The 24,787-nt window shown below is 44.2% G+C and overlaps 1 protein-coding gene across 8 annotated transcripts in view; it reads left to right on the plus strand.

The window, feature by feature from the left end:
* CUX1 (cut like homeobox 1) overlaps positions 1 to 24,787 on the plus strand; it is a 266,716-nt gene that overhangs the window by 129,245 nt on the left and 112,684 nt on the right. For all 8 annotated transcript variants that reach the window (XM_081890139.1, XM_081890140.1, XM_081890141.1 and 5 more), the window contains exons 4-8: positions 243 to 321; positions 12,258 to 12,395; positions 15,693 to 15,816; positions 17,107 to 17,183; positions 18,287 to 18,353. In XM_081890139.1, the coding sequence (XP_081746265.1) occupies positions 243 to 321; positions 12,258 to 12,395; positions 15,693 to 15,816; positions 17,107 to 17,183; positions 18,287 to 18,353 (485 nt within the window). The remainder of the gene's footprint in view (positions 1 to 242; positions 322 to 12,257; positions 12,396 to 15,692; positions 15,817 to 17,106; positions 17,184 to 18,286; positions 18,354 to 24,787) is intronic.

Raw genomic sequence — 24,787 nt, forward strand, 5'->3', positions numbered from 1 at the left:
GCTGTAAAAGGCTGGTAGTAAAAAATAAAAATCTGATGCCCACACTAAGGAACTGGAAATGTTTTTCCAATCCTGCTGTTCTCATGTGGAGCTGTGACCTTCTAGCTTTAAAGGAGACATGAACTGGCATCCCCAGAAATGTTTATGAAGTCATAAATTTACCCTTGCTTGTGTAAGTGGTAGTATTTTCTTCCTCTATAACTGATCTGAAGATTCTTTCTTCTCCCCCTTTTATTTTCCAGATTGATGCTTTGGGCAAAAGAAGCAAAGAAGCCGAGGCAGCATTCTTGAATGTCTACAAGAGATTAATTGATGTTCCAGGTATGCAGACTTATTGTCCTGTTATGAAAAGCAAATGATGTCTGGAGTTTCATGTCCTGGCGGGCATTTTCTCCTTTGCCTGTCAGTTGGCTGTGTATTTGAGAAGTATTTCACCAATCAATACGCTGCAATACTTTCTAATGGGAAGAATTCGTAAGTGAGGTTTACTGGCTAGCATTTCAGGGAATGATCTGGGATTAACTGTTTATTTGTTTAGAGCACTTGTCTTCAGCTGCTGGATCAGGACCCCCTAGTGGGCTGCAGCCTGATCCAAGGTGGATCTCAACAAGAGCCCTATGACCATACAAATAAATGGGTAAAAAAAGAAAGAAATGGGTCTCCAATGGCATGTTTTGGTTAAAAGTGGGTCCTTGGTGTGAAAATGTTGAAGATAACCTGATTCAGAGAATTTATAGCCCACTCTTGATTACAAAATAACCCCAGGGCAGGTTACAATACAAAAAATAGATACACAATAAAGCCAGTTACATAACAAATTCATCATTCCATAAAGCTGTTTGACAAGTCAGAAAGGGGAGACCGCCCAGCTCCACAGCCAGTTCAGCCAAAGACCTGGGTGAATAAATGGGTTCTTAAATGGTTCTAAAAACACATCAGGTTTGGTGGCAGTAGAATCTGTGATGGGAATACATTCCACAGTTGGGTTGCAGGTACTGAGTATGTTCTCACGTGTTGCCAAATATCACACACTTGGCAACTGTCTAGGCCATTGTGTACATGGGAGCAGGCAGGCAGCCCATCACATCTCAAAATTCTGGGTCTGGTATGGGAGGTGCTGCGTTAGACACAGCAACTAGATACTGCTGTATCCAAGGCGCTACAGAGCTGAGTGACTTTATCATCCAAGTGCCGTGCAAACAGTGCACAGCATGTTACCCGGTGCGCCAAGGCCCACTTCGGGTATGATTAGCTTCTGAACCACCTGGAATACCCCCCCCCATGGCTCATTGAAGATGCAATGCCAGTGCCGAAGTGCTGCTCCTTCATAATCTACAACTCCTTGGTAAACTAAAGGGCACTATGGACCGTGCAGCATTGGAGAGGACCCTTAGGAACGTGTCTTCATCTTGCCATCCCATGGTGAGACCAGGACCTCAACCAGATCACTAGCTCTACTGCCACTGGAGCGTTTGCTCACATTCCGTTGTTTCAAGACCAGGCTGTTTCTGCAAGCTATGTTCGATGTGGATGGTCCGCTTGCTTGGCCATGTTGCCTCTTATTTGTTTTATTTATTTTTAAAAGCATTTATATACAGCAAAATATTTCAAAAACTTCTAAGTGGTGTACTGTCTTAAAAAAACCACACACACCCAAATGATATGTGATTAAAATAAAAACACAACCTAAAACAAATGGGACAGCAATATAAAAAAACAAACAGAAAAGCATATAGAAGAGGAATAAAGTATATTCAAACACGGTCCAATTTTATGGGTCAGGTAAAGCCTGGGCAAATATAAGGCAGACTGGAAACTTTGTTGGAAAGGATGCACACCAAATGTATGCTGCAACCATCAGCCATGTGCTTCCTCTGAGCTTGCTCTCCAAGCTCAAAAATTGATATGATTGGGAAATGTATTGTGAGTAATGAGGACTGATTCTATTACATGGTTGTCTATAATTATAAAGCAAGATTATTCCTCTCTCTGTGTGTGTTTGGCTTTTATTCCTAGCATTCTGATTTCCAGGCTCTCCTGTTTCTTTTTCTCTTTTCATTATCATACCCATAGTATATAAAAGGCTTTTTAGGCTACTCTGTTTATTCTTGTAAATTCTGCTTATATCTATAGCTAAAATTAGTAGCGTAGCGATGTAAATGAGCTGGTTCTTGGTATTCAGAAATCTACACTCCATGGTTTCAAAGCTTTGATTTGAATGCTGGGAGAATTCCTTAACCAGGGAACCAGTGGTTAGGGGCATTTGCTGGATGGTGCTGAAGGGCATTCCTAAAATATGGAGCAGTACCTTCCTCTGGTTGGATTAGTCAGCTTCCTGCCAGTCTTTTGCCTCCTCACCAGCAGGAGGAGGCAAACTCGCTTTCTAGACTGACTGGTAGAGCAAGGACAGCTCCTCTGTCCCATAATAAGGCTCAGGAAACAGCTGCAGCTAGAATATGCCCTACGTGAAAACTGATTGCACTCTTGACAAACTGGGTTAACAGAGAAAACACATCCGATGTACACAATCATAAACCAAAGAATTATATGTAATGAGCCTAACCCCAGACTTTGCAGTGAATGTGCGCCTGCACAGATTGAATTGTACACATGTGCACCTTTAAAAATGTTAGAACATGGAAGTCCGTCTCATGCCAAATCAGACTCATCTGGCCCAGTATTGTCTATTCTGACTGGCAACAGCTCTCCAGGGTTTCAGAAAGTAACCCTACCGTATTTGGGGGGTTATACCTAAAATTTATTGTGTGCAAAACATGTGGTTTGCCACTGAGCTATGGCTGCACTCGTGCACGGACACCATGTAGGGGTCAGGTCAAGGTAGAAGCTCTTGTATAATCTGGCCTAGATGGTTTAGTAATTTAACTTTGAGCCCTTATTTACACTGATGAAAATGTACAGGACTTTTGTGTGAATCTTTACCTTCCATATTCTTATTGAAATAGGTGGCAGGAGTTCTTAATGGATTGAGCCTGTAATTCTTTGTTTGGTGTCAAAGGTCACTTTGTGCACACGGGACTTCCTTTTGTAGAGCAAGCCCTAGGAGTTTTGCTTTGTGTGGCATTATTATTATTACTATTGGACAAGAAAGCTTAACATCTAACATGATGATGCTGGGTAGTAATATATAGTCTACCTCTGTTCCTTTAAAAACCTAACGTCTTTCCTATATCTATTGTATCGTGCAGGGCCAGTTCTTTTCTGAAATTTATAGTATCCTTCAACAAAGATGCCGGTTGAATCATTTCAACCTGTTCCCGTAATTTTTGCAGTGTGTCTGTTTCTGAGGGACTTTGCTTTTCTGAATTTTCACGTATAACATTGTTGTGGTACTTTGATCGTATACAGAGCCAGTATTTGTATCACACACACCCCAAGGCTCTAAAGACAGCTCCAGTAAGCTGTTACTCTAAAACCATGTTTCTAGCTAAATGGCTGGAATGCTGGTAGGGGATGGTCCTGAAGTGCTGAACCCTGGGACTTGTGTGCAGGGCTCCGGATCTCTTACCACATCCCCTCCCCCCATGTTTTTAAAGAATATTTAAATTAAAAAACAAAAACTGCAGAGTGCTCAGCTGCCTGTAAGCAAAGAACAGTGGCAGGGGAGACCCCAGCCGCCCACTGTCTCAAATTAGCCCAAAGGAATGTATGCATATAAATTAGCATGTGCATTTTTATCTTTGCAGATTTGTGCCCTCGGTTGTTTAAAGTACAGTACCTACCAATACCCCGGATGCGTGACTTACTAGTTTAAAGAGTAGCCGCACCCCCACTTTTGAAAACACTCGCTGTTTAGACAGCAGCTCTTGGCTTGTCATTATTTCCAGAAAACAAATCTTCGTTTGGATTCATTTATAACATTCACTAACTCTAGCAGTTCTGGCTGCCCTTGCAGCCCAAACTCTGTTACTCCAGATCTGTAAGAATGCTAACTTGTGGATCACGTAATAAAAAAACATGTTTTGTAGATAATATACTGTTATAAATTGTGGTGTATGTATGGGAATACAGGTTTTCATAATGTCTTTGCCGGGGGGAGGTGCCTCTGGGGAAATAAAACAAATAATGGGGGTAGCTTGGGTTTTTTTAACTGGGAAAATGGTGCAAGGATAAAAATACTGAACCCCTGTCTTCATGCACCATGATCCCAGCCCAGAACAACCCTCCCTGTTAGCAAGAGAGAGGACGGACTATTTTGCAAACATTTAGTCTCTAGGGTGAGTCTCATTTTACAATAAAAATCAGCATATTAAAGGAAGCTTGGGTTGATTTAGAGGAGAGCCTGGTGCAGCCAGTGTTTGAAAGCATACTCTCTATTGCGCTTCCTAAGAAGTCCTGCGGGAGCTTGGGCCTTAGGGCCATCACTCTTCTGTCACCGGGCTGGCTGCGTCAGGAGGCGGGGTACAGCTTCCTTGCGAGAAAGCCCTAGGTGATGTGGGTTTATTAATTTTTCTGGGGAATAATTAATGAATTAATTATACCGGAAGGCGTTTGAATATTCAGAAGCCACAGTGTAATTATTCTTATTTGGTCTGAGATGCAATTTCATTTGTGGATGGATATGCAAGGACTTGCTATGACAATTTGTTCTTGCTTCCTTTTGGCGTGCAAGTTGCTTCATTGTTCTTCTCGTTCTCTCCTCCCAATGAATCCTGCAAGGTTGGGTGAAGCCAAGGAATCGTAACTGCTCTGAAGGCAGCTGGGTGTCTTCGGGTCCAAGGCTAGCATTCTGCCCTCTGCTCTGCACTGGCCTTGAGAAAAAGGTGCTGCTTTGATCCACACCAGTTGAGGCATTGCTCTGCTCTGGCATAAACGAGAGAGAGGGAGGGTGGCGAGTGTGTTCTTGAGGCCTCTCTGTGCTGTGAACATTGCTCAGAACGTCCTGGGGGCAAAATAAAGGGACACTTAAGAACTCCCTTTTGCTTTGTGGCACTGCTGATGGTGTGCAGTGGCCTTTAAAACCAAACAGTGCATTTTCAAAGGACTTGCCGGAGGACGCTCGCTTTTCTATCTCCTCCTCTCTCTCCTCCACCCACCCCCCCGACCGAACCGTTGTTCTCTGTGGGCGTTTTCTCGAAAGAAAACCCATCACCGAGCGCTTTTGCGTGGAGACCTGGTTTTGGAAGAGCAGATACAGCCGCTCCGAAAAGGAGTTGAAGCGTCAGGAATGAATTATTTTTAGAGCCAAACCTTCGGAAGCGCATTACCAGCTGTATAAAAAATTAATTGCCTCTGTGGTTCTGCTCGTGTTTCATAACTGGCTGTCTGGCTGTTGTCAGTGTTACCGGCCTGTAATGAAGTCCTTTTGTTTTAGTATTCTGGTTCTCTTCCCCCATCCCACCACCCCCAACGCATTGTCGCAATCCCCTTCCACCATCAGGAGACGAATGAGTTACTGCGTGGCAAATGGGAATTTAACAGGATAAATAAAGATAGCCAGTCTCGTTGCATTGAAGTTGTGCCCATAGAGGGCATGCTTCAGTTCTGTGCAGATATTACACTGCTGATTATGGGGTTGCTAGCAGCTGCAAAGCTCTGGTTCAGAGACCTCTGTTTTAGTGCAGATGAACATTCTACACGTCATGTCTTTTTTAAAGAAAAAATAGATTAGCTATGCTTTAATGCAAAATCTCTTCAAAGAGAGGCTTAGATGTGCCTCCTGATCCTGTTGAACAAATTCTGCTCCTGCGTTTCCACTGTGTTGCTCTCTCTTTCAGCAAAAGAGGAGGCAGTCCCTTTGGTGGAGTCCAGGGAGCCCTTTCTAACTCCTGGTGTGGTTTGGAGTTCACGTTTTCCAGAATGCCTTTCCGCCACTGCAAAACCTCCTCCATGTAGAGAAACCCTGCCTTTGCCAAAGGTGGCACAGTGGTCTTCCAGGAGAGGACCATGGATGCTATGCTCTGTGTGCATGCAGACATTGTTCCAAAATCAGATGTACGCTCTTTGCAGAAAAGCTCCCATGTTGTGCAGAGCTCTGAAAGACAGACTAGAGCAGTAGGTCTTGCAGTTAGCCGCACACCTACTCAGATTTCAGAGAACTCTGGGTGAAATGCTCATTCACTTGCCCTTCCTCAAATTTGCACCACCTCCAAGAGGAAGAGGGCACAGTAAGCAGGAGTTTTCACCCACTCAGAGAGGACAGGTGAACAGGCAGCCAGGTTGTGGGTCTTGACTTGTATTTTGTGTGTGCCTGTATACTTGCTTTCTGTAAAAAAATAAAGTGGCTTCATTGCAGTTTGCATTCAAACAAAAGAGCAGGAATCTTGAAAAGAAAGGAAAAACCAATAATACTGTTAAAAACCACCCATTAAAATAATAAAAATCAGTGTAAGACACAGAAGGAGTAGAAACTTTAAAAAGTAAAAATGATATTAAACAAGATCTAAAAACTTTGGGGAGAGCAAGTAATTTTTCACTCTGCAGCAGAAAAACACCACTATCAAGCCCATCCACCCCTTCACAGGGAGAGAGGTCCACGGCTGGGCAGGTGTTTGAGGATGTTCTGCTGGCCTATGGAGGGGAAATGCCCCCAGTTCTCCACCATTGCCAAAAGAGACCCACATTTTCTCTGCTCTCTCTCTATCTCCTCCCTCCCCAGCTTTATATCTCTATGTGCAGCTCACCGGTCTTCTTCATATTGAGCTTCTCTGACCCTTGCCACACCTCTCTAAAAACTGACCTCCACCAACCTCTTTGTCAGTCAGTTTTGTTCTGCCTTCTCGATCCAACCCTGCTAGGATGACACAGAGCCTTTCTGGCTCATGACACCCACCCCTTGCGTTCCTCTACCTTTCTCTGCTGGTGATTATAGGGCATTCTGTTGTGTGTGCACCCTCACCCTTCCTTTTTAAGCACGGTTGGCATTCTGCAAAACCTGCACTGGAGGTCTGGATCCAGATCTGGTCTTTCTTTTGCTCCCAGTCCTGTTCAGCCATGATGGGTTTTACTTTCTTTTTGGAAATGGCATGGGTGGTCCCCACACACTCCCCATCTAGAGGGATTTTCATCATTTTTGCTCATCAGCATGCTAATTGCTGTATGACTAATTATGCCCTGAATTCCAGTTGATTTTTTTAATGAGACAGCTGGGTTAATTATGTAATCATATGATTACATTAGCCTAGAGTGCCCCAGCGCAAAGTAATCCACGTGGGCACATGATGTCATTGTGGAAGCAAGGCTCACAAGGGGTGCATTGAGCCCTTCACCTAATGGTGAAGGGAGGAGGAGAAGGACAGGGTCAGCCTCAATGTTCCCTTTGTAAACAGTTACATTGGAGAATAAAGGGTGTGTCCCATGGGTGGAGAGCATTTTTCTAAAATGCATCTGCCTTTCTATTAGTCTACTACCCTCTCTCTTTCTCAGGAACAAGGCTTGAGTTCAGAATAAAACAGGATTTTCCAGGTTAATGTTAGTGGCATATGCTAGTCTTAAAGGACAAAGAAAAATACATGCATGTTGTTGTTGTTTTTTAAAAAAATGAAGCCTGTGCTTCCTCATATATTGTTTTGACAACTTACAAGAATAATAAAATACAATAAAAAAGTAATACACAAAAAGAACAAACAATAAAAGCCATCAGTAAAGTGATTCAAAAACAGCTGCAGAAAGAATGAGTTGCAGTCCATTGAGAAGTTCTGTTCTGTTAATGTGGGTCTGGCGTGAGATGGTGACTTTCTGTCCTACTTGCATTGGCAAGTTGCTTGTTTTAATAATTGTTATTAATTCCCCCAAAAAAGGTTATATAGGATTCTGCAAAATACATTGTTATCAAATGGGATCTGATGGCAATATACCTAGACCATATACAATTATAGATCACTGCCAAACAAATACAGACATAAAATAAAACCAAAATAAATAAACACAGGTGTGTGAATGTGTGGAAGGTAGTGGCTAGAACCATTTATAGCGTAAACCTAATGGTTCAACAAGAAAAAGTTACAAAACATGGACCCTTTCTATTGCTTGTCACTGCTTGTTGTGAAGGGTCACTTGTTTGTATACAGTTCGGCCCTCAATGAATTGTCACAGTCTGTCCATGTTGCATTCCCTTCCCTTCTGACTTCATAACTTTTAATTCCATCCCAAACTCCATGTCTGCATATATCTACAACTGTTGGTTATGCTTCAGGCAGAGGGCCTTCTCGGTAGTGGCACCTGCCGTGTAGAACGCCCTCCTATCAGATGTCAAGGAAATAAACAACTATCTGACCTTTAGAAGACACCTGAAGGCACAGAAATTCTTACCGCTAACCAGGGTCTTTCTGTTTACCGTTAAAGGCAAAATCTTTCAACGTGTGTGATGATTCTCCCAGTGATCCAGCTGCAGATTTACACTCAGCCATGTTCTGTGGAACACAGTAATTTCTTAGTAACATTTCCAGTGTTCACGGTCTTGTTCAGCAATTATAAAGTTGCCAACAGCCTTGTGAGGTAGACTTCTTGACGTTCCACCCATGTTAGAGGAGAAAGAAAAAGAGTACATTCACATCTCTGAATAGAGATTCGAACCCAGGTATCAACACAGGGAGCAATTGTTTCTCTTCTCAGTCCCCCAAATAATTTTACATGATTACACTCTCACATCTGGTTGGGATATTCTGCTCCCCACTGCTCCCCAGCAACTTGGAATATTTTTGTTCCCAGTTGAGAGATATTAAGTGCAAATTTCTGGCACTGAGTGGAATATGGGGGGGGGGGTGTTTAAGTTATCTTCACAGCTATTTTCAAATGTCATGTCTCATTCTTCTTGTAAGAGAGTTAATAACCAAAGTGTAGTTTTTTAGTAGGTTTCCATTTTTATATGCTCTAGTGAAATCATTTTTGTTTTTTAAAATCATTTTTCCTTAACAGATACCACTGCAAGGTTTGTACAATAATACTTAAAATGGCCCTCCTTGGGAATTTTTCTGAGTTCCCAAATACATACCTTTTGAAGCTTGTTACTTGTTTTAGGTTTGAAGCGTAGCAGTCGCTGGGCTGGCATGTAGCAGAATCATGGCCGAGTTTTTATAGCAGTGATTATTAAATTAGTTTTCTTTAATAGAAGCCATACGATTTAAAGTGGAGAAGTCTGTTCTGTGTGGCCTCTTTAGCATATCCCAAAACAATATTCAAAAGCTGCTGACATTTTAATCATTCATCTTGGCTTAAGCAAATTTTGGAGTTTAATGCAAGGAGATAGGCTTAACATTATGCTCATACTTTATTCCGCAACTGTTTTGCTTCTTTGACATTAACCTTTAATAAAGCTAAATTAAATATACATATCCTAATGAATAATTATGAGTGCCAACATTTTCATTTACGATATAATGTTTTCCAGGGATTTGGGAATTTATTGACTAAAGGTTTAGTCATTATTCATTTTATAATGTAGATGTTGGTGGGGTGGGTGAGTAATAGTTAATACAAAATGCCTGGTGGATTTTAGTCCAGGAAAACCTTGTTAATTTGCAAGTCTTGGGGCCCTAAAAATTCTCATGGGCCCTGTGACTTAAGCCAGATAGGACTGGTAGGATCTGCTAGAGGAGGACCCTGAGGTAGAGGGTTGGCAAAGTTCAGGGGGTGATGGAGAAGAGTGTCTCATGGCACGGCTGCCAGGTGCCTCTTTAAGAGATGGGGTGTTAGCAGGCTTCACCTCTTGAGAACAAATTTCGCAGTTGAGCAGAAACTGGCTGATCTCAGTGGAGCTGGTTGAGTTGGAGGCTAAGGGAAAGTGTGAAGGTTGGATTCTGGTCCCATTGCCAAGGATGTGCTCCTGCAAACTGATAATAATAATATAAGAAGAAGAAGAGGAGGAAGAAGAAATATAAGAGATGGGCAAAATTTTGAGAGAATGCAGTCATATCTTGGTTTTCGAACAGAATGCGTTCCGGAAGTCCATTCGACTTTCAAAATGTTCAGAAACCAAGGCACGGCTTCCGATTGGCTGCACGAGCATCCTGCAATATACTCCCAAAGATGCTATTTCTATTTCAGACAGTACCTGTAGTTAAAGATGTGTGTACACATAGAAATATAGTTTGAGTGGATCCAATATGAAGTCCTTGTCAGAGTGCTCTACTCCCACCCAGCACATGCAGACAGAGGCACTTGCTTGGAAATATGAAAGAGATACTTATTCAGGCAGCCTCAGCAGCAGACCCAGTGCTCAGAAGTTAGGAAGCAGGGCAAGAAGTTTGTAACGGCGTAGAAGTGATGCAGATGCCCCAACAGGATTTCCCACCCTTCCCACCAAGCTTTCAAAGATGGGGCAGGATGTGCTTGTTCACAAGACTCATTTGTCTTGTGGGAATAGTGTGAACACTAGTGCACACTCTGAACCTTCTGTTCAGCCTCCCCTCTTAGCCAATCAAAGCCCTCTCCAGCCTCCACCGATGCTTCTAGCTCCATCGGAAGGTCAGAGGGGAGAGCTGGCATCCTTGCTCCCTCTTCCAAAGTGACTGAATTTGCAGTACAGATAGGATACTCCCCCCTCCCTCCAACCCAGGATTCCCCCAGTTCATCCCCCTTATTTCTCCCACCACCAGAGCCTGCCAGCTGAATCTCAACAGCACTGTGGAGGTCATGGCAAAGAGTCAGCATTGACCCTTCTGGTTACATCTCCCCTTAGGGGTGCTCCTCTACTCAGACGGCTGGAGTGAAAGCCTTGACTTGGCCTTGTTGGTTCAACGCCAGGTCAAAGCTCTTCTCCTGCTTGGAGTGCACAGACTCCTCCCATCACTGCCACTTCGGGCACCAGTGTTTCCAGTTCGCCACCCATGGAAGCTGGACCTGCTACACTCCAGGCTCTAGCTCCAGCCCACGAGGCCCGGGCGAAGCCTCTGGCTGATGCGAGACAGCAGGAGCACTGGTTGTTTCAAGTGCTTCCACCCTTCAGCCCAGCCCCAGCAGAGGGCAGGAAATCGTGGCAGCAATTTGTGCACTACTTAATTGGACAGTCCTGTTGGGGCTTTACCTCCCCGAGCTGCCACTGAACTTAAATTTTATAATTGCTCTCAAATCCTCCCTGTGTTAAATAACTTTTTAAAAAAAGACCTAATGTGAGATGAATATTTTAACAGTGCTAATAATGAAGAAGAGAAAACAACCACCCTGGCCTAAAAACCACAAATGAGAAAGTGATGTAGTTATAAAGTATGCATGTGCTGTGAGGGCAAGTGATAAGCAGCCTCAGTTTTTCCCCTTGCATTATGGAGGTGGCAAGGCAGGAAGCCCTCTCTGAGCAGAGTTAACACAACGCAGCACACCCTGCCTCTCTTTCCTCAACATAACCCAGTGCTGTTCTTTTATAAACTCTGGTGCTGGACTGACACGTTGCAAAGTGCCCAGGCTTGCACTTAATGCGTTAAGAGAGGTACAATGGGCTTATTATGCGTTTCCAGCAACTGAGGGTGGTCTGTAAAATTAATGATTGTGGCGGCTGCAAATTAAGCGAGCTCCCTAATATGTACTGTTGTTGATCCTCCGAGATTGGTGTGTTTAACATTCCTCAGCGGGAGACTAAATCTTCGTAGCCATTTCACAAGTGATGCTGGCGCCCACCGCAGAAATGTATGCAGCGCTATTTTATGAGACCCTTTTTGGATTCCAGGATTCTTCTGTTCTGGCTGGCAAAGCTCCACGACCAGCCCAGCAGTCTCTGTGAAACGTGCTTGTCCAGCCATACGTGGCAGGTGTATTGTGGTGCCTTTCTAGGGATGCTTTGAACATTATTAGGCTGCCTGGATGTGCTAGCTAAGTAGGGCTGGAGCGTCTCGCCCACTTGATCAGACCCTTTTGCCTGAGTCTTCTGGCAAAATGCTTGGTGGGGGAATCCTGGTGTCGTTTTTCAGTGTTTGTTTTGAATGTTTGAGCAACCTAATTCTTCCCTATCTTCACACACCATGCCAGTTCTCCTGTTTCCTCAAGGAAGGAAAGATCTAGATCTGAGAAATTCTAAGCTTCCCCAAAGCTTAGAAATCTAGAACCCCCCAAAGAAATGTGAAATCAGCTGGGAAATCTAGGATTTCCTGAAGAAAGGTGACCAAGATAACTTGACTTGTTGGAAAGGATTTGACCTGACGCCAAATACATAAATTGTGTGTTTTCGCATGTGTGTGTATATTTGCTTGCACGCACACAGACATGTTTGCCAAGCGATTGCAGTGGAGCTTTTAATTGTGTTGCTTTGAATTATAAACTTGCTTGTCTGGAAATGGAGATCAATCTGTCTTCATCTTTGTATTGTTCAGATCCTGTACCAGCTCTGGATCTGGGGCAGCAGCTCCAGCTGAAAGTCCAGCGCATGCACGATATTGAAACAGAGAACCAGAAACTTAGAGAAACGCTTGAGGAGTACAACAAAGAATTTGCAGAAGTGAAAAATCAAGGTAAACTGGGAAGGGTGAGGAATGCTCTTCCTACTTATGTGTGAACATAAATGTTTGGGGGATGATTTAGATAAGGAAATAATAATGATATTTAGAGAAGGAATACCATCTGTAAAAGCCAGTTCTCCATAACCTTTTGCACTGTAGCATGACCAAGAAACAGAACTCTAGATGGGGCTTTGTAGATGAGCCGGTAAAGTAGATAGCAGCGGGCTTTATTCTCAGCCCCTGTGGTCACCAGGATTTCCAGGGGCAGGTTAAGATTCTGGTGTCCCTAGGCCTGCCTTTTTTGTGTTGGATCATGATCTCAGCTAGAATCTTCTTGATAAGCATCAAACATGCGCAGCATCTCTGCCTCAATTAAATCTGTTGTTCTCATTTGCCTTTCAGGATTTAGCTGATCTGTTTTTAACTTCTTCCTGCTGCCATTTTTCAGTGTTTGAATATTAAGGCCCAGCTTAAATGTATTAATTTATATGTGAATCTTTCCCAGCCACTGCCTGTATGCTTCGTACACATGTACAGGGAATGTTTAGCACCGTGCCGTTTTCTGTCAGTTTAATATGTGATTCTACGTGGGTATTTGCTGCCTTCACTTTACTGTGTTTATCCCTAGGGTAGAGTGCTGATATTGAAGCAATGTAGGTTAGTTATTTAAGTGGACGGGCCAACTGTTAATGGTGTCCCTTGTAGATAGAAACACTGTAATTACAAGCAGTGAGTACTCACCTCTTCAAATGCTTCAGGTTGTGTGTGCTCCCATTTGGACTTTGCTGCAAACATCGTCCTGAAATGGGAATGAGAAGTTGTTCTCTCTAAAACTGTTTTCCTTTTACACAACACCTGTGATTAAAATTGTAGAATCATAGAAGGGAACATGCGGGTGCTAGAGTCCAACCCCCTGCAATGCAGGAATCTTTTTCCCAACATGGGACTCGAACCCACGACCCTGAGATTAAGAGTCTCATGCTCTACTGACTGAGGTTACTATGGCAGTACCTAATTCTGGGCATTATGGCTTTGAGAGTTATGAGTTGTGAAGGTGGCCGCCATTTTTTATTCTTTATAAGGTAAAGGTACCCCTGCCCGTACGGGCCAATCGTGTCCGACTCTAGGGTTGTGCGCCCATCTCACTTAAGAGGCAGACACTTCCAGGTCACGTGGCCAGCGTGACAAGCTGCATCTGGCGAGCCAGCGCAGCACACGGAAACGTCATTTACCTTCCCGCTAGTAAGTGGTCCCTATTTATCTACTTGCACCCGGGGGTGCTTTTGAACTGCTAGGTTGGCAGGCGCTGGGACCGAGCAACGGGAGCGCACCCGCCGCGGGGATTCGAACCACCAACCTGACGATCAGCAAGTCCTAGGCGCTGAGGTTTTACCCACAGCGCCACCCGCGTCCCCTTATTCTTTTTACCTGCATCCTAATATTGAAGAGTGGATAATATCTTTTGTAGCTTTTCTATATTGCTATATTGTTTTGCTCACAGGAAAGACTCACTGAAACTTTCTGCAATGTATGTGTTTGTATGTCTGTATAAAACAGGAAATTAGCAACATTTAGCTGAAAAGACATGCATGGGTCAAACGAAAAAAATTCCTTCCAGTAGCACCTTAAAGACCTTAAAGTAGCACCTTAAAGACCAACTAAGTTAGTGCATGCACACGAAAGCTCATACCAAAAACTAACTTAGTTGGTCTTTAAGGTGCTACTGGAAGGATTTTTTTTTGTTTTGACTATGGCAGACCAACACGGCTACCTATCTGTAAATGGGTCAAACGGTTTTTGTGCACTAATTGCTGCCTGACTGAACTTCCACTGGTGATGAAGATGAGGGGTGGGGAGGATTATATCCCTTCTGTGGAGTTTAACATAATGCGGGGCTAGTACCAAAGAGACCCTGCCATTTATTCTGGCAGATGTCTCCATGAAAATAGAGAACGTAGAGAAAGCCTTCATTAGTTGTTCTTAATACTTAGAATGGTAAATAATTCTTTCTTTTTAAGGAGAAGGTGCTCTCTCAGGTTGCTATTGATGTTTATTGTGAGCCATAGCACTTGCACACAATTGCCCAGCCCGCAGTTTCCTTGGTCAAATGAATAAGAAAAATAACAACAAAAGTACCCTGAAATATAATGCAGGTACAAGCGTTGTTGGTTTACAATAGCTGTGTTAGTCCCCAGCTTTGGAGTCAATCACACTAGCAGGAAAGACTGCTTGCTTCAGGGTGGCAGAAGAAATACACTTGGCATTTTATCCAACTAAGTTGTATGCAGAGTACAATGCCTGAAATTAATAGACCCAGTTTATTCATGCCCTTTGTTTTCTACTCTGAGTTGGATCAGCCTTAGATGCAATCCTCTGGATATAGACTACATGGTCACCCCTTGTATCTCCTCCAAAACGAAGAAGCCTAAGTGTTGGCATACTGAATCTTGGCACAATCCGGGGGGGGGCCATGAGGAGCTTTGGTCCCCCTGGTGGTAGTCCATAGCATCCTAGGGAATCCCACATCATGTTTTGCTGCTACTTCTTGTGCTCCTTGCTGCCACGGCACAGTTCACACATATCTGCAGCCTGGTTCCCCCCTGCTCCCTGTGCCTCTCGCTCGCCCACTTCAGCCCTCTTGTATCAGCAGATACATCTTACACTTGGGCAGGGCAACATTCAGGGCTGCTGAGAAAAGCTTGCCAGCTTCTAATTTTGTATATTTTAAGCACTCTAGGGAGGAGGCTCTGTTTGAGTGGCCTTGGGCACATCTGGCCGTGAGCTGTTCAGGGACTCTCGTCCAATAGTTAAGCGCATTCTTTGCATGGGGAAGGTTTCATGTTTTTGTCCCCAGAATTTCCAGCTAGGGTTTGGGGGGGGGGATTCCTCTCTGAAATCCTAGAGATCCCTGTGGACAGGCCATGGTGTGACTGTTTCAGACAATTTCCTGATCCTCATCTCTGATCACCCTAGAGCTTAATGTAGGGCGATGAGGTGTCTTGCCGGCGATTCCGTCCTGCAGTCAGGTTAGAGAAACCTTCACTCCGCTTCCCGGCAGCGTCCATTGATCCTGCTTAACCTTAAACATTTAAAGTTCAATTTACCATTTAGGGAGTAAAAGGTATCCAAAGGGACTTGTGGCCATTGATTTTGTGTCAGGGCTGGAGAGCGAAAATTTAAGCCCTGCTGCTGCTGCTGCTCCACCTCCAAGATAGCCGCACTCTGCCACTGCGTGGTATCATTATTTACCTTGGCTCATTTTCTCCCCTCGCTTTCTTTCTTTCTTTCTCCCCTCCCCACTCGAAACAGAGGTGACAATAAAAGCACTTAAAGAGAAAATCCGGGAATATGAGCAGACCCTGAAGAACCAAGCGGAGAACATTGCTCTTGAGAAGGAACAAAAGTTGCAGAATGACTTTGCTGAGAAAGAAAGGTAAGTTAATGTGTGCGGGTGGGGCATTTCTGTATTCCCCGCCCCCAGTCTTTCCCTTTTGAAAGAAGAGCATATTGGGTCTGGTTTCTAACCTCTCAAGCACCAAGGAATGGGCAGGAAGGTAGTGAATGCAGTGGTAGTGCTTGTTTTAATATTGTATTTATCATTATAGACCATCCTTCATGTAAAAGGTAAAGCAACACAGCTAAAACCACAAATACAAATAACACACAGTACTGTAGTTAAGAAGACCATTGAGATCATGGGCAGCATAAAAACAGCCAGCAAATTTTTAAAAATCCTTTTTAAAAGCCCAGGAAAATAGAAGGACTGCTCTGATCATGTATGTGAAGCGCTTGAAAGTTCTTAAATGTGCTCCAGAAATAATAATAATAATAATTTATTATTTGTACCCCGCCCATCTGGCTGGGTTTCCCCAGCCACTCTGGGCGGCTTCCATACAAACCAAAAACACATTAAAATATCACTCATTAACAACTTCTCTCCAGAAATGTGAAGCATGCATATTATCTACATTAATAAGGCTGTCTGGTGATTAGGGGTTTTGATACCGACCCTGTACTGCTCACCCTTTGGTCCAGAGGTAGCACACTAGAGAGCATGCACATGAAAACAACCGTCCATGGTTGGGGAAGTGTTATTGTTTGGAAAGGAGCCATTTTTTTTCATCTTTTGGGGCACAAACCTGTTCTGTGTTAGAGATCAGTCAGGTGCATGTATTTAAACCAAGGGTGGGGAACCTATGTCCCATAGGCCAATCTTGATTATTAAATGCATTTATAATTGCTGATTTGCTCATAAGCTCCCAAATAAGTCTCTTCTGAAAAAGAAAGGGACTACCAAATGCCAAATGTGCAAGAATTTTTAAACTGTCTGGCACTTTTTCCACATTGACTTGTCTGCATTGGGGCTATGATGTCCATCACTGAACATCAGATTGATCCATTGATGAGTGGGGAGGGTTGATAATCCTTTCTGCACCGATCAGCTGAATGGCTCACAGGCGGGAGGGTTTCACTTTTGGTCTCACCCATTGCTGGTATGCAGATCCCAGAGTATGCTGGCCAACAAACCCTCAAACCAAAAAAGGTTAGCTATCCTTGTTTTAGAGAATGCACTCAGAGGAGCTTGCTTCTGTTGAAATTAGACCGTGGAAGAACTCATCGGTTCCAACCCTGTGTAAGATGCATTTTTATGTTTCTATTTTATGTTACATGGAGATGAATATATTTTAAGTTGCCTTTTGTTTCCTTGGCTTTCTCCTTACAGAATGTTGCAAGAGACGCAGGTTTCGACAGCCTCAAAGCTGGAGGAGGCTGAACACAAAGTGCAAGCGTTGCAAACAGGTCTGCTATTTGACTGATTCAAACGGAGAAGGGGGAGGTGCTTTGGGTTCATCAAAACATTGGCCACCTCCTCTCTTTGTACCGGAGCAGATGCAAGGCTACCAGTTTCCGAACCATAGTTAGGCGACCTCAAGCCTGCCATACATGAGCTCACTCCCACTCACCTCCACTACCTACATGGATTTCTGATGAGGATGAACTTTGGTTCACCATAGCATCCACACTGGTACTATGGGAATGGCTTAGAACCAAGCTTAGAACACAAGATGAGCCCAAAGGGGGGCACATCTATCCCAGCATCCAGTCCTCACAGTGGCCAATGATTTGCTCATGGGAAGCTATTCTCAGGCAGGATTTTCCCCTCCTACCAGACCAACTCTGCCTGTGGCCAGTTAAAGGTTGGGTCCTCAGCCCTTGATAAGCACCCTGGGATCTTTGTGGCCACCAATGGTCTTTGTTGAGGAGGGCCCTCTTATACCCCCAGACCTGGGACCAGACCAGTCTGTTGCGTATGATTCAGCTGCATCTTGATTTCTGTGCCTGATGTTCTCAGAAAGACTTAGAGATGGGAGTTACTTTCCTTCCTTTGGCCCCACACTGAAGTTCAGTCACTTGAAGTTGTCCCTCCCTACCCTCTGTCTCTCCTTCCCCCGCTGCCAGTAGCTTGTTCTTGACTTACCTGCTCTTGCTTCCCTGCCTGAGCTTCAGCCTGCCTGGCTTCTTTCCCATCTGAAGCCAGAGCAGGTCCCCGTTTTAACTGGCACAAATGGTTTGTGTCACAGAAGCAGATCTATAAACGGAATATAATGTGCTTAGCTAGATTCAGCGGGACAGAATCTGGAAACTTTCACTGTTCCTGAAAGAGAGAGAGTGTGTATTTGTGTGTGTTTTCTAAAGGAAAGAATTTTGAAAAGCTTTTAAGCCTTGTTTTTCTGCAATGTGATTTTGTTTGGTCAGGGAGAAAGCTTAATGCAAGATGACTTTTCAGACAGAGAACAGTTTATAGTTCAATAGTAATTGAGTAGCCCTTTTTTATCATTACGTCGCTCTTAACATGTCAGTAATGCCTTGGCATGTTGCTTTTCCCCCTCTATCCCCTTCAGCCTTGGAAAAGACACGGACGGAGTTATTTGACCTGAAGACAAAATATGATGAGGAAACAACGGCAAAGTAAGACTTCTTGGCTCCTCTTTAGATATATGCCGCGTGTTTTTAGTGCTCTGCCATCTTCATCTCATTGGGTAAAGCAAAATAGAAATTTTTAAAAATGGGCCTGGTTCTTAGACCCATGTACATGATGACTTCATCTACATATTTTTTTTCTAATATAAATGGAAGTGCCTCTGCAGGGTGCAGCAGAAACACAATAATTCTATGGTTCTATATGCTTGGATTAGCATAGGAACAATAAAATTGGGGGGGGGGAGGCGCAGGTGCCCATGTAGTGGGTCTTAACATTTCAAGAGCACCATGGTTGCTGTTCCCTATGGCCCCAAATGCACACAGGCATGAAAATAGCCAAGATGATCTTGATGCCAGCATATGAAGATGCTTTAAAGCAAGTCTGGCACTCTGACACTGAGAGGTTGCCACTGCCCAAGATTTAACCCATCTTCTTGATGGAACTAATGTTACACACTCACACTCCACTTTCCAACAAGATAGGTTTCTCTAAAATGAAAACCTTGTAGTGGTGGTGTTGATTTCCCCATCGCAACACCATAGATTTATGGGCCCAGCAACACTAGATGCCCGTTGCTAACACAGCAAACAACTAAAGGCATTCCTACAGATAACCTCAGTGAGAAAAGGGCTCAGGTTGCTCCCAAGGAGTTGGATTTGTGTATACCATTTGTCCAATGAGGAAGTATGCCCCCAAATATTCTTTATTGCCTTTCTCTGGGGCAGTGAAGGTGTTAATGACTAGAACAAAAATGGCTTTGCAGCACGTCAACTGGGATACTAGAATCTGAAATCGACAAGATGCCATCAGTAAAGTTTTCCATGTGTAGGCTTGAAATAAAATGCAATTAGGCCTTTATGTGCAGAACAAGGATCCATTGATGACTACAGCTGGTCTTTGTTTTCATCTGTCACTGAGTGTGGGAGGTAGAAAGTGCTCCTCTTCATGTTTATTAATGCAGGATTCCTGAGACAAATGGCAAGCACAGTTTAATGTTTGTTGGGACATGGTGGGGCTTGCCAAAACAGTTGTGTAAGAGGATTTCAAGGTTTTCAGATTGCGGCTCTTCCTAGGTTAAATAAATGGATGGCAGGCCTGCCTGTTTCTCTTCAAGAGGCAAGCCAAGCAGGAGAGGCCTGAGAGAAGCAGCAGCAATAAATGGGGAGCACTTGGAGGAACTGGGCAAGAGGAGACAAGACTTGGCAGTGAATGAAGGGTGAAGGAGGAGACAGGACAAGGAGAGACATGGTTGTTCTGCCAGGATGGTCGAAGGGAGGAACTCCAGCTCAGTGAGAGAGCCCCTGCTTTTGCATGTAGAAGATCCCAGGTCCAGTCCCCAGCACCTCTAGCTTTAAAAAGGGTCAGGGTGCTGGGAAAAGACCTGTTAACTCTGTCCAAGACCCTGGAAAGATGCTATCGGAGTAGACAGTATTGGAGTAGATAGGCAAATAGTCTGGCCTGATAGACAGCAGCTCCCTTTGTTCCTTTGAGGGCTGGTTCAGACCTGCATGTTGGAGACATGGCCCTGTATGTGCAAGGTCCAAGGCCTGAGAAGATGCCATTCAGCCCTGCATTGTGTATGAGCCATATTGCAGTTTTCTGGAAGTCTGCATTTGTGTTTAACCACCAGGATGAATGTTTTACCCAGCCTCAGTGGAAGAATGAGACGCAATGGGTCTAGGTTGTATTGAAGCATGTTAGGTGCGATTTTGGGAAACTTCCTGTGCATTAGAAATGGTGGTTCAAGTTTCTTAGGGACTCTGACTCACTGTTCATGCAGTTTTTTTAAAAGGAGCTGCTTGGGCAGCACTGTCATCTATATGTGCCTATTTTAAATTTCCTGTGGGATTTATGCAATAGCCACTTCACCTCACGAATTTGCACATGTCTCTTGAAATATAGGTGCTGTGGGACAGGGACTTAAAGGAAGTAGATAGATTGGGGTGGGGAACTTCTTCTATCCTCTGGGTGAGATCAGAATATTCTCATTTGAATGTGAACCAAATTTTATAAGTGGACAAAGTTGCACATCTGTCAGTCAACTGACACCACACTTTGAAGTCCCAATTGTTGGGACTTCAAAGTCAGTACAATGTTTGAACGCCCTTTTGCTGTTTGTGTAGAAGTGGGTGCTGAGAGTCATCCCCGTCCCCCGGACTGGTGAGTCATCCAAATCCAGCCCTGGAACCCTGATCATGACATGCTTTGTCTGTACAGTTGATATTGTAGGTGACAGTTTAGCTGCACTAGCTCAGGTTAGGCATCACAGCCATAGCATCATTTGACTATTGTTTGTGGACTTCAGGCTTGTGCAGTCCAGAATGTGAAACTGCAGTTTAAACTAGGTTTCCCAGACTGATCTGGAGTCAAGCTAGTTTGCACTAGACATGGCTTTCCCAATCTGCGCATCTTGGCAAACTCTAGTTGTTGCAGACTTGAAAGTGAGAAATGGAATTGGAGTGCATGAAGGGAAGAAAGAGCTTGGAAGCCCATCTGTGATAAGAAACCATTGCTTGGTGATGAGTCTGAAATGGGCACTGTGATTAAAATTAGGTAGGACAACATAGGGACAGATACTGTGGCTCTGTGGGATAAAGCAGGGTTCTCTACCATCGTTTTTGCTGCTTTTGTCTCACAGTCTTCACCAACAGCATGGCTATTGGCCAGGGATGATGCAGTCCAAGACATCTGGAGAGTACCAGGTTGGGGAAGGATGCTATACTGTAGTGGCTCTGTCTATAGCTGTGTTGTTAATGATGTAATCACACACCTGTTGTAAAGTTGACTGAGAGCCGGTGTTGGACTAGGACTTGGGAGACCAGGGTTCAAATCCCCACTAAGCCATGAAGCTCCTTGGGTGACTCATGGGCCAGTCACTGCCTCTCAGCCTGACCCACCTCCCAGTATTGCTATGAGGATAAAACGGGGTGGGGGGGGACGGGACCCATGTATACCACCTTGAGCTCCTTGGAGGAAAGGTGGGATATAAATCTAATTAATTTTGTCATTCTTATAGTCCACCTTTCTAGCTGAATGGCCTGACAAGGTGGCTTTTTTAAAAAAGCAGCATTGCACCTAAAATTTCATCAATAGTTTAAAAACCAATTTAGGTTCTTAAAAACCTAATATATAAGCATAACTAGGAGTAAAGCGCTCTGAGATAAAATGCAAGTCTGCAGAAGGAAATGCCCACCGTGATGCTCTGCCTATTTCTGACAGGCTGCCTTGCCCCCTGTGAATGTGATCCAAGCAGCATATGGCACCAAATGGGGCCTAGGTTTCTCCTAATATAGGAGAGGCTGAAACCTCTAGCGAGAAGCTGATTAGCTTTAAGCACCTTCAGTCACATAGCGTAACCTCTGTCTCTTTCTTCCCCTCACCTTACCAGTGCAGCCTTCAGCCCTTAATAAGGTGGCAATTCAAATTTATGATCAGCACAGCTGTGATGTCCTGGAAATGTACTTGCTGGCAGGGGAGCAGATGCCTTCTCGGAAATGAGGGAGTATAACAGGAGACTCTATGGGTGCTTTTCTTCCCTCTGCGCCCCTCTCTCCCCAGGCAAAAATATTAAAAGGTGGATTTTAGTAGAAGGTTCTTTCTGAGCTACGGGGTGTATGGCTTAGTTGGGTTGGGGATTTCTTTTATTTTCCCTGATAGTGTTTTTGATTTCTTGGGAAGGAGTATGTTAGTGCTTTCTCCTTAAATATTCATACTATTTCCCCCTGGGATTTGTTTCTTGTAATTAGTGAAATTGGAAGGGGCCTGGCATTGTTGGAGTGCATGTGAGAAGCTTGGGTGGAGTTTAGGAATGTAACTGGCCTCCCATGTTATCCCTCCTGCTCCCTAAAATCTGAGGGGAAGGCTCTTTTCTGTGTCCCGATGTGGCTGGGTTCCAAGATGGTCTAGAGGCACGAGAGGGCCCTTTTCTGTCGCCTCTCCCCAGTTGCAGAGCTCGATCCCATGGGAGGTTTATTAGGCCCTCTGCTTTTAGCTTCTCCTTCCAGTTGCACTTTTTGATCTTTTAATTCCTGTGTCAGGTTTGGGTGCTAACTAGAGACTTCTATACCCCAGTGTAGGGTTTTGTGGCCCCTAAAGGATGCCTTGCAAACAAACCCTCCCTACTTTGACTATCTTCCCAGTTGATTGGCAGTTGTGGCATGGAGGGCTCTGTCTGGATGTCTGGAGCCACACAGCATGGTGGGTTTCAGGGAGACTTCCCCAGAATTCAGCCAGAGAGGGAATTTCAGTTTGCGGCCCTGTTTGAGTGAAGGCTTCGCGTTTCTCTTTTTTATCTGGCAGATTGTACTCAAATTGTCTCCTCTGTAACATTTCTAATCCCCACCCCACTGTGCATAATCAGGTGTGCCTTCCCTTGATATGAATATCTGAAATACTGTGGTAATGTTTCTATATTTAAGATCTTCAGAATCTTAAAACTCAGATTTTTAAGGACCAGTGTTGGATAGTGCGTGAATTTTTGTGCTGCCGCCGTGTTTTACTTTGAGGCCCGTAATACTAAAACAAGTTTTTCCTAAAGCGTAAATGCTGCATTAGCTACGCCTGAGCTCCCAGGTCCACAATGTTTTATGTGTCATGTTATGCGTATTAACTGTACCCCCACCCAGCCTTGTGATCAGTTTTTCTCTCTTCCCAAATAGGCCTACTATTGCTTTGTTGCTCCCATAGAAATGTAGACAAGTCGATCTGTGGCTCCGATAGCAAGCAAACAGTTCACCAACAGCAGTATCATCTTACCTGCTTTGTTTCTCTCTAGATGCTGCTCACTGTGCAGTTTGACTGCTGCATTTGCAGGATGATGGTCTCGCTAAGGTTACATTTTGGTCCTTATCTGAGAGTAAATGTGGAGCAGGGGGGCACATAATGGGAGTACAATTTGCTCCACAAAAGGGTTCCCACCTCTGCTCTGCTCTCCCCCTTCTCTCCAGCGTGGAAATCTCTCCTGTACCCTCCCATAAAGCAAATTTAATATGGCACCAAACAGCTGGCTGGCTTGGAAACTGAAAAGTTTCCTTTCCAAGAGAAAGGGAGGGAGATAATTGAACGCTTTGATTTGTTTCATGGTTTGTTTGCCCTTTCATTCCTTTCCCGAGGTGCTGTTTGTTGAGGAATGTCTCCAATTGCCAGGGAGATGGTGGGGTGTCTAATACTTTCCCGCCAGCACTCCTTTCAGCCAGAGCCGAGGACCATGGCAAGCCTGCGACATGCATTTTTAATGCAGAACTCTATACCCCGGCCCTTGCAGCACGGCGGCGCGGCCCTCTCTGGAGCTTTCAGATTTAACGCTCTGCTGAACAAAGCAGAGGCTCAGGGCAGTCGGCATCAGCTGGCATTAACCCCTGCGCGGACCAGTTAATTTCCCCACAGAGCCAGCCAGGGAGACGGCGAAAGGCTTTTGTTCCGTTTATTTGATTATTTCCAACATTGCAACGGTGCCTTCAGATACAGATTTATTGTTGGTCTCGTTTGCTGATCCCGATTGCTGCAATCTATCAGCATGTAGGACCCTTCCTTACTTGTGGCTAACTCTTCGCAACAGCCTGCATAGATCCCTCTCCTCTCCTCTTGAAGAAGCATGGGGATTATGTGGAGTTGAACACATGTAGCTTCTTTGTACCAAATCAGAGCATTCGCCCACCTAACCCCAGGCTGTCCTCTTGTACTGGCAGCAACCTGCCAAGGTCTCAGTTCTTTTGCAGCCATATTGCGTGATGATTCCTGGGTTCAGACCTGGGGACAGTTCTCCAATGAGTTATATGTAGCCTCTTCTGTGGTGCCATGTAGGCTGGCATGGAACTGATATTCTTATAGTCTCGTGACCTTCTTCTGACTGTATGGGAAAGTTTTCTGATGGATCAATAAATGATAAGAAATGGTTGAATAACATCTGCTTAGGGTTTCTCCCCCACTCCCGCTTCCTGTCTTTGCTGCTGTTCATGCATCAGTCTGTTTGGCAATGTTCAAGAACGTCTAGATCAGGGTTTCTCAAACTTGGGTCTCCAGCTGTTTTTGGACTACAACTACTATCATCCCTAGGAATGGAAGGTATTCCAAGTCAGGTGTGATTCCCAAGGAGACTTCAGCACCTCTTAGTTTGAGAAATCAACCCCTGGTGTTCAGAACCCACCATCTCTCTCCCTTCTCCCACCCGGTCCCATTACACATTGCAGATAGATTCATGCCGTTGAAAACTTTCCTAGCCACAAACTTCACTCTGGGAGACACTCCCTTTTTTTAAATATTTATATTTTATTAAGGTGATTTCAGTTAAAAGAAATAAAGTGATCCGGGGGGGAGGGAGGGAGGGAGAGGGAGAAAAACCTCAAAGATACATATAAAAGCAAAAATATGCAAAGAAAAGAAGAAGCAATATACAATATTCCCATACATTCTTGTATAAATT

This window comes from Podarcis melisellensis, assembly GCF_964234715.1.
Source record: "Podarcis melisellensis genome assembly, chromosome: 15".
NCBI classification, from domain to species: domain Eukaryota; kingdom Metazoa; phylum Chordata; class Lepidosauria; order Squamata; family Lacertidae; genus Podarcis; species Podarcis melisellensis.